At 39.4% G+C, this 9,880-nt stretch overlaps 1 protein-coding gene across 1 annotated transcript in view; it reads right to left on the bottom strand.

Moving 5' to 3' along the window:
- The window catches only part of trappc8 (trafficking protein particle complex subunit 8), a 44,978-nt gene that overhangs the window by 15,815 nt on the left and 19,283 nt on the right, over nucleotides 1-9,880 (bottom strand). Inside the window, exons 8-14 of the mRNA XM_020620873.1 lie at nucleotides 6,848-6,963; nucleotides 6,555-6,705; nucleotides 5,658-5,758; nucleotides 4,597-4,702; nucleotides 3,185-3,316; nucleotides 1,184-1,408; nucleotides 875-980 (exon numbers count right to left, since the gene is read on the bottom strand). Coding sequence (XP_020476529.1) covers nucleotides 875-980; nucleotides 1,184-1,408; nucleotides 3,185-3,316; nucleotides 4,597-4,702; nucleotides 5,658-5,758; nucleotides 6,555-6,705; nucleotides 6,848-6,963 — 937 coding nt within the window. The remainder of the gene's footprint in view (nucleotides 1-874; nucleotides 981-1,183; nucleotides 1,409-3,184; nucleotides 3,317-4,596; nucleotides 4,703-5,657; nucleotides 5,759-6,554; nucleotides 6,706-6,847; nucleotides 6,964-9,880) is intronic.

Raw genomic sequence — 9,880 nt, forward strand, 5'->3', positions numbered from 1 at the left:
TGAACAACTAGTTGGTCAATATAATTTCCTCCGTTGTGCTTACACTTCTGACCCTCAAGTAAGAGTCAACCTTTGCTCAAACACACCTCAGTAGTTAAAACATTGCTACTCATAAATGATATCTCAGCCAGACAAAGTATCACATGGTATACTTAGTTTAAAAATCTTCCATGATTACAATGTTTCAGCAAAACTCATGTAAAATGCAACTTGAAACTATAACCATCAGGAAGAAAAAGAAAGAGAGAGAACAAGAGGTGAGATGAAAAAATGCTATATAGTTTGAAAAAGAGGTTGCTAACTGATTAATCCAATTTATCCGGTTAAATAAATTCAACCGGTAGAGGCACACCCAACAAGTCCCTGGTTATCTCTGAGGTTTCCTTAACTGAAGGGAGTATTTCCTCTCCACTATCACACAAACTTGCTCAAGGGGGACTTGTTGGGTTTTTTTTCTCTATAATACTTTAAGGTGTAGACCTTACTGTGTGAAACACCATGTGAAGATTTTTTGTTGTGAATTGGTGCTATACAAATAAAATCCAACTGAATACACTGCTTTAAAAAAATGCAGAGCAAATTCTGCTGCCTGTATTATAATATTTCATTGTGCACAAGCACTGAATAACAGCAGGTTAAGTTGGGACTCTTCTTTAAGTCCCATGTCGTCCCCTGCTGCATTTAGACATTGTGCTAGTCATGGCTGTGATTCCAGCGTCTTTTGTCCTGGTCGTGGAAAAGTTGTTTTTACCGACACCTCAATAACACATCATCTCGTGTGCATAGGAGGTGAAAATCGAGGACTAATCTAATTGTTGTTTTTTAGATTTATTCAAGCTTGGAAGAGATCACAAATGATCAATCAGCATGTTACCTTCTGCAAGGCGACGTTCACGCCCAAAGTAGACCCTTGTGGCTGAGCTGAGGATACAGGGCAGAGGCAGCTGGGAAAGACCGACTTCATTTCCTTTGATCACATTCTGAGAAACACAGACGACTTGGTCATTTGTGTGTATGTTGTGAATGTTAGCCACCGCTTTTAGCAGTACAATCTATAGCCCCCAAAAACTATCCCTCCACCTTTCCAACCAAATTTTCAAATTTGCATTCACGCTAAATATGACAAAAAAGTGTCCATTCCTGTAAAGTTTAGCATACAGACATGGATAAACACTGTAATTACCTTGTAAACATAAAGGTACTCTCTGAGAAAGGCACCCTGCTGTGTGGCTGGCTGCCTGCTGTCATGGGTGAAGATCTGTCTGAAGGCTGTTACAGCATTCTCTGGCTGGTGAAGTGTGAACGACTGACGACCGACTGTGAAGTTGATATGGTCCTCTGCCAAAGACCAGCCCCTCTCCTTGTACACCTGCATGGCTTGGCAGTAACAGCGCAGGGCATGCCTCTTCTACATTAATAAACAGAAAAAAGAGCACAGGACAGAAGAAAGAGAGGCTATGAGGTACATAAAGCCATAAAATGAGGAAGAGGAATGAGAGAGGAATGTTAAGGCATGAATAATTTTATTTTGATAGCCTATTTGTCAGGTTTCATATTAGATCACTGTGCCTCCAACTCACTACATATGTTGTCCTCACAAATTCAGCTAAAATAATTTTGACCTGAGCATTGATCTTATTGTGCTTTCAGAACCAAAGGATCCCTGTTGTAGCATCTAACACTAACAGCAAATCAAACAACATGGGGAAACCTGACTGGTGGTGGAAGACAGAAGCTGACTTCACTAAGGGAAACTCAGTAACAACTGGATTTATCTTGTGCACATAGCTACACAGACATTCTTCTTTCTTGGCTGACCAGCTGACAAAGAGCCTTTGATAAGCCCTTCGATCTACAGCAGACTCAGTCTAGGGGAACCAAAGTTCTCATGGAGGAATCACTGATTCTCCCCTAAAACAGATGATATAAGGTTGCTCTTATCAACAAGTAACACTTCAAAATACAATCAGGGAAAAAATGATTTGAACCCCAGCTGATTTTGTACGTTTGCCCACTAACAAAGAAATGATCAGTCTACAATGTCAATGGTAGGTTTATGTGAACAGTGAGAGACACAACAATAACAAAAAAATCCAGAAAAATGCATTACAAAAAAAGTTACACATTAATTTGCATTTTCATGAATGAAATAAGTATTTGATCCTGTTGCAAAACGTGCAAAATGATCTCACTGTTCAAATAAACCTACCATTGAAATTGTAGACTGATCATTTCTTTGTTAGTGGGCAAACTTACAAAATCAGCTGGGGTTCAAATCTTTTTTTCCCTGACTGTAGCTTGCCATATTATATACAGTATGTAGACTCCAAACATTACCTGACCCCCCAGTTCTTTTTTTTTCCCCACAACCTCATTCATAATGTAAGCAAAAGCATAAAATCAGGAAGCCTTAACTCCTGGAAAGCAAGGTAAGCATGGTAACCAAGAACAAAGACAGATAATTATTAACTCAAGAACTCAAGATTTAATTAATGAACAAAATAAAATTTAAGCAATTCTTATCTGTATTTTATCCAGAAATGTTTATGTACATAAAACAATAAATAATGCTAAACACAAAACAAATATGTTATGGTGTGTGTTTGCAATGCTACAGTTTAAAACTGTGGTCAAAAAAAGTCAAAAACAAGCATGGCTATGAGATTTAAAAAAGGTCTAAATGGGGACTAACAGACTGTCCTCACTCTGTCAGAGACAGGCACATCACCAGGTATAAACCTGTTTGGAACTCCAGCCAGAGACATGGCCACCACTGTTAATTTATGCTGCATTCCATTTAGCTCAGAGGTCGGAAGTCTGAGCGGGGAATGGCGTCACACCCGGGTTGACCGCCTTCCAGTATGCAAGTCAAATAACCAACATGGACAGCTGTTGTTATTATCAGCAATACTAGTTTATTACAACATACTTTGCAGTGTTAGCACATAGAAAGGTTGGATAGTACTGTGTGTCCGACTGTTATTGTCAGACACAAATAAGACAGAAATCCTAATAAAAGGTATATTACTACAGCTTTCACTACTGTTGTGTTGGATTTTAAAGTTGGGGTTGGTGTGGTTTGTCCATCTTTCCAAGTAGGAATTCCGACACCTGGGGTGTTCCAGTTGACTTCCGACTTCAAGTGGAATGCAGTATTATACTACAGATCTCTTGAAAATCTTACCTGTCCCGCTTTTCCAAAACGATGACCAGCCAGGATCATATAGAAGGCAAACTTGCGCACCATGGGGTTACGCATATTAATAAAGCAGTGGGCGGTCTGTTCCAACAGGAGAGCGCTGCGCAGGTCAGAGTCCTGGACAAAAGAGTGGAATAAAGGTCCAAGTGGAGTTAATCTACTGTAACTGGACTGACAATTGTACTTCTTTTTAATTAATACATGTAGATACTCAGGCCTCTAGATTTACAAGCTTAAGTGGTGGGAAGAGCAGTTTCCACAATACAGAGATAATTTTTCCCATCTGGAAGATGTGTGAATTGTTTTTCTGTCTTGCAAAGCATGCAGGTAGATGATCACCAATGATTTTACACAGTTTTAGCATTATTATTCTGAACTGTCCATTATTCCTTTACATGTATGTATGCACACGTGACCATATATTCATGGAGTTAAATGTTAAGCGCATCTGTGGCCTTTCCAGACAAACAGGAATGAAAATAATGTAAATGGTAAATAAATTTACACAGCACTTTTCTACCATAATGGACAATGCCCTTACAATCTTTGTCTGCCCTTCACCCATTCACACACAGACTCAAACCAATGCAAGGCACACTTTGGGGCTCGTTGTCTTGTCCATGGACACTGATATGCAAACAAGCTTGGGGAGTATGGAACAGCATTACATATTTAATTACAAAAAAGGTAACTAATAAAATTACAGGGGAAAAAAAAACCTGATCAGATTACTGGTACATTTAGTAAAAATGGGTATTATTGGCAGGATTACAATTTTAACACTGTACAATAAAGAACGATATACTACCATGCACATACGTTACATCACTTCACAAGTCTCACAACACCTCACTGGTCTCGAGTGAAGTTGTAGCTAACCATGCACCTCCTGTGTGGGAATCTGTCTCCTCATCGAGATGTTTCCCCTACTTACCCCAACTATAACCACTGAGGGAGGCATGCGAGTGTAAAGTGTGCACAGCAATGTGCTAATTAATGTTACCGCTATTAATCTAAACGTACCTTACTTGTGCATAACAAAGAATAGGTGTCCAAGCGCTAATAAACCTAATGATAAACCATCTGCACTATTTAAAAAAAAAGAGTAGATGCTCTTTAGCATGTTCCTTAACCCATGTACTAAAACAAAACAGTTTATCTTGTGTTTGCTTTGTAAAAAATACTATTCTGTAGTCCACTACTTTAAATTGTCGTAGGCAGGCCCACTGCCTGAATTTACTTTATTGTTTACATTTTCTGTCATTTGTTTCTTTATTTTTAGTTCAGTTGCTTGACTCATGTAAAAAAAAATGTTTTAAAATGTGCGAGTGCTCTTAATGGCCCACTCTACCTCCTAAGCTACAGCTGTCCCATATCACAGATGTGGTTTTCCTCACCTCACTGGTCAGTTTAATTAGAAGAGTTGCAGCCTCTGAGTATTTTCCCTGACTCTTGAGTATCTCAGAACTGAATAAAGCACAGCGCTCAGCCAGCACCATGTTCCTGTAGAGGGGAGAAGGAAGAGGAGGCTGTCAGAAAAAAAAAAATCTAACACGCTGAGGCATAACTGCTTTAATAGTGTTCAAAAGCTTTAAAATTCTGAGATGGGTTCCATTAACCTAAACCCCTGAGAATAACTGTAGTTGTACTTGACAACCTATCAGAAAAGTGTACACAGTGGTAAGAACCAAACCCACGCTTTGGATACCAGCCAACATAATTTGTAAGGAAAACAACATCTTGCCGTTAAAAGCAGCAGGACAAGCTAATGCTCCTGGATAACAAGAGAAATTGAATTTACACAGAAAAAATAAAAAACAAATATTAAGCACTAGGGTTGCAACAATATGAGATTTTCATGGTATGATACCAGTCTCAGAAAATATCATGGATTGATGGCATTATGGTATATGATATTACACAATTATTATTATATGCTACAGTAACCCTCAGAGGAATGAAAACAAAAGGGTCTTTTTTATTGCCAGTGACTGTGACAGTTGATTGAGCTGGAATGCAGCACTTGGCAGCCCCAACTCTGCCATTTACCCACTCTATGTGTGCGTGTGACACTCGTGGAGTCTGGCAGGCAGTCGGGGAAAAAAGGGTGCACAGTTTGTTTTTCCTTCAACAATGGTAATAAGCAAATGTGCATGGTATGATATCCATCAATTTTCATACCATGATATATGAAACCAGTATAATGCTGCAACCCTACTAAGCTCCTGAAATTTTTATTAGGGTGCTGAAAGAAATATTCACATTGGTAGAACTCTGAGTGCGAGTTACAATGTTAGTTACCAAAAATTCAACCTTAAATTGAATCATCAGACAAAAAAATATATATATATATTTTTTTTTTTACCAAACCACGCCTGCTACCAAAAATTCAACCTTAAATTGAATCATCAGACAAAAAAATATATATATATATTTTTTTTTTTTAATTAGCTCATACTTGCAGACGTCCCTGTACGTCTGTATTGCGGTGTCCATGTAATGTGCTGGGTACGGTCTAGGAGCTCCAGCCTGCAGAAAAGCCGACACCGCAGCCATTTCCTACAGAAGGTGGTAGGGTGCATGGACAGAACAGGTGGACAGATGTAATCAAGAAAGGAACAGGGAAAGAATATAGGGAGAATAAACATTATGATTTAATGTGCTTTGCCCAGGAGTTCAAAACTCCAAAATGTTGTTGTCCAGGGTTAGACAACTCAGCCAGACTTTGTCCCAGTATTTCAAAGCAATTCAGGATAAGATCAGACACTATAGCAATTCAGAGCCATTTTAATAACAAGAAATGCTTAAAATCATTTTAAAAAATGCATTCTGCTGATGATCCAGGTTCACCTGTGGATTTTCCTTTAAATGAGAGATTTATTGGGATGTTAAATGTGAGATGCAATTGTTCACAGTTACTGTTTATTGTTCGGTGGTGATACCGAAAATAGTACCAGGTAGTATCCCCAACCCTGACTGATGGAAAACAAATAAGGCAAGTAGAGTTAAGTTGACCCGACTTGAGCCAGTACCAGGTGGTAGAAAAGGGGTTTAAATCTCTTTTTGTTTGTTTATATCACTCAGGGTTGGTCAGCACTTTTGGAAATGATAAACTCTTTTGTTTGTAATTTTGGCCTACGTTTGACTTTAGTTATACTTCTGCAGTTAATTGTCAGCTACACCTTTTTGTGTAACAAATAATTTCACTTTAGCTACAAATCTGTGTTCAAACTTTGGTTTGGCAACCGCGGAGTGGACAACCTTTTAACTTTTGAGGTCCTACCCCTCTGGTCATAACACCAGGAAATACAACATGGACAAAGAGATAGGTTTATGTGAGTGTGCATGTTCTCACCAGAGCCCCTGCAGCATACAGCATGGCCTGATCTGAGAGGAAGTCTTTCTTGGCAGTGTGGTAACAGCTGTAGGCCAGCTCGTAGTGCTGAATCAGGAAGCACAGGTCGGCCATCTTCCTGATTTGCAATTCAGGAGCTTCTGGTGGGTATCTGACATAGACATGAAATGTCAACCTAGCAATGTAAAGTACACTCTATAGCATTTACAGTGTAGCATGGTGTTTTTGCATAAATTCAGTCCTAATAAAGTCTCATATAAACTGTGTTGAATGTGTTGTGCCCGGGAGCTTACAATAGGCCACTTGTGCTCTTTGGTTCACTGATGCTCCTTTCTGGACCTTTCCCCCCACCAAACCACTTCTTTGTCGCAGTGAACAAAGATCGACTCAGACCTTTCCTGGAGACCAACTGTGGAGAGAGAGACAGATTGTGTGTCTGAATGCTGGGAGGATGCTGGGGGATGTCAGGCTAACTAGCACCAGTCTGAGTTGATTGTGCAACAGCTAGTGCTGCTCCTACAAGCCACCAGTTATAATCATCTGCTCTCAGTTATAACATGAAGTAGAGGGTGGCTGTCCAAACCAAACCTGAAGGGAACCATCAGTATCTGATGGCTCAGACAAATTTATAAATCATGTGTCAAGTTACTTAGGTCAAACAATAGGTGTAAATGCACCTGAAAATATTTTGAAATATAAAACAGACTACATGCTTTTTCTTTAGTTTAATTTAAAGTGAGGAGCCTATAGCGGCAATGTTGCATCTGGTTAAATGCATAACACTATCCATAATATTAGACACACGGAAGAATTACAGTGCCTTGCGAAAGTATTCGGCCCCCTTGAACTTTGCGACCTTTTGCCACATTTCAGGCTTCAAACATAAAGATATAAAACTGTAATTTTTTGCGAAGAATCAACAACAAGTGGGACACAATCATGAAGTGGAACGAAATTTATTGGATATGTCAAACTTTTTTAACAAATAAAAAACTGAAAAATTGGGCGTGCAAAATTATTCAGCCCCCTTAAGTTAATACTTTGTAGCGCCACCTTTTGCTGCGATTACAGCTGTAAGTCACTTGGGGTATGTCTCTATCAGTTTTGCACATCGAGAGACGGAAATTTTTGCCCATTCCTCCTTGCAAAACAGCTCGAGCTCAGTGAGGTTGGATAGAGAGCGTTTGTGAACAGCAGTTTTCAGTTCTTTCCACAGATTCTCAATTGGATTCAGGTCTGGACTTTGACTTGGCCATTCTAACACCTGGATATGTTTATTTGTGAACCATTCCATTGTAGATTTTGCTTTATGTTTTGGATCATTGTCTTGTTGGAAGACAAATCTCCGTCCCAGTCTCAGGTCTGTTGCAGACTCCATCAGGTTTCCTTCCAAAATGGTCCTGTATTTGGCTCCATCCATCTTCCCATCAATTCTAACCATCTTCCCTGTCCCTGCTGAAGAAAAGCAGGCCCAAACCATGATGCTGCCACCACCATGTTTGACAATGGGGATGGTGTGTTCATTATGTTTGGCGTAAAAGCAACACAGCTCATCACCCTGAACACACCATCCCCACTGTCAAACATGGTGGTGGCAGCATCATGGTTTGGGCCTGCTTTCTTCAGCAGGGACAGGGAAGATGGTTAAAATTGATGGGAAGATGGATGGAGCCAAATACAGGACCATTCTGGATGGAAACCTGATGGAGTCTGCAAAAGACCTGAGACTGGGACGGAGATTTGTCTTCCAACAAGACAATGATCCAAAACATAAAGCAAAATCTACAATGGAATGGTTCACAAATAAACATATCCAGGTGTTAGAATGGTCAAGTCAAAGTCCAGACCTGAATCCAATCGAGAATCTGTGGAAAGAACTGAAAACTGCTGTTCACAAACGCTCTCCATCCAATCTCACTGAGCTCGAGCTGTTTTGCAGGAGGAATGGGCAAAAATTTCAGTCTCTTGATGTGCAAAACTGATAGAGACATACCCCAAGCGACTTACAGCTGTAATCGCAGCAAAAGGTGGCGCTACAAAGTATTAACTTAAGGGGGCTGAATAATTTTGCACGCCCAGTTTTTCAGTTTTTTATTTGTTAAAAACGTTTGAAATATCCAATAAATTTCGTTCCACTTCATGATTGTGTCCCACTTGTTGTTGATTCTTCACAAAAAATTACAGTTTTATATCTTTATGTTTGAAGCCTGAAATGTGGCAAAAGGTCGCAAAGTTCAAGGGGGCCGAATACTTTCGCAAGGCACTGTACATCGCATTGAGATATAATCAAACAATTAAATATTCTCCATGCATAATGTATCTTCATTTGCAGTTTAGTTGCAATATATATGGGAATACATATTTTAGACTAGAGGGTTGGCTGACTTGTCCTCAAACAAACAAAAATGTAGAAAATATTACAATAAACTGAAATCACAATCCACACACAATAATAATCATGGCTTACAGCAAATCATGACCACGATGCTTTGTCTTTACTTCAATTTTTGAATAAACAATTGTAGTGTGGGCTATGATTTGTGTATGTACAGGGTGCTGTGAGTTTAAGCTGAGCGCCACCTGGTAAGCTGGCATGCATCAAATGTAACAACATGTGCTACTGGTAAACTAACAAGGAAGATCAAACTTGTCTGTAAACTAGACTACGACCATGTCTCAGAGGAAAAAATGCCTGAGCATTATTTCAACAGAAATACAAGTGTGCTGCCTGTATCATTATTCCGACAAATACCTATGGCAGCTCAATGTTGTATATCGTCAAATTAAATCTTGTGTCATATGCAGGTGACTTTTACTGATTTTTCAGTGCTCAGAAATGCATTCCCATCACTCTTTTGCACTTGAATACCTATGCAAATGTGATCAAAATCATCACTGAAATTCATGCCAGTTGAAAAAAAAAAGTCAAATATTCACACTGAAAAGCTGAATCAGTCGACTGACAACATTTTTAGTTGGGTATAGCCCCAGTAATTGCCACAGTGGTGTCAAAACTACACTAAAAACTGGTAACTTATTTCCTTTTTTGCTTGAATCTAGCCACAGGGGTTGCAAGCCAGTGACTTCTGTGCCAGTCCCAAGCCCGGATAAATAGAGAGGGTTGCATCAGGAAGGGCATCCGGCGTAAAAACATGCCAAATTTAAACATGCAAATCATCATTGTTTTCTATCTAGTTTGTTCAACAGGACTTTAGAGAGTGAGAAGATGCCTGAGGAATGGAGGAGAAGTGTACTAGTGCCGATCTTTAAGAACAAGGGTGATGTGCAAAGCTACAGAGGTATAAAGTTGATGAGCCACACAATGA

This window comes from Monopterus albus, unplaced genomic scaffold, assembly GCF_001952655.1.
Source record: "Monopterus albus unplaced genomic scaffold, M_albus_1.0 scaffold250.1, whole genome shotgun sequence".
Taxonomy (NCBI): domain Eukaryota; kingdom Metazoa; phylum Chordata; class Actinopteri; order Synbranchiformes; family Synbranchidae; genus Monopterus; species Monopterus albus.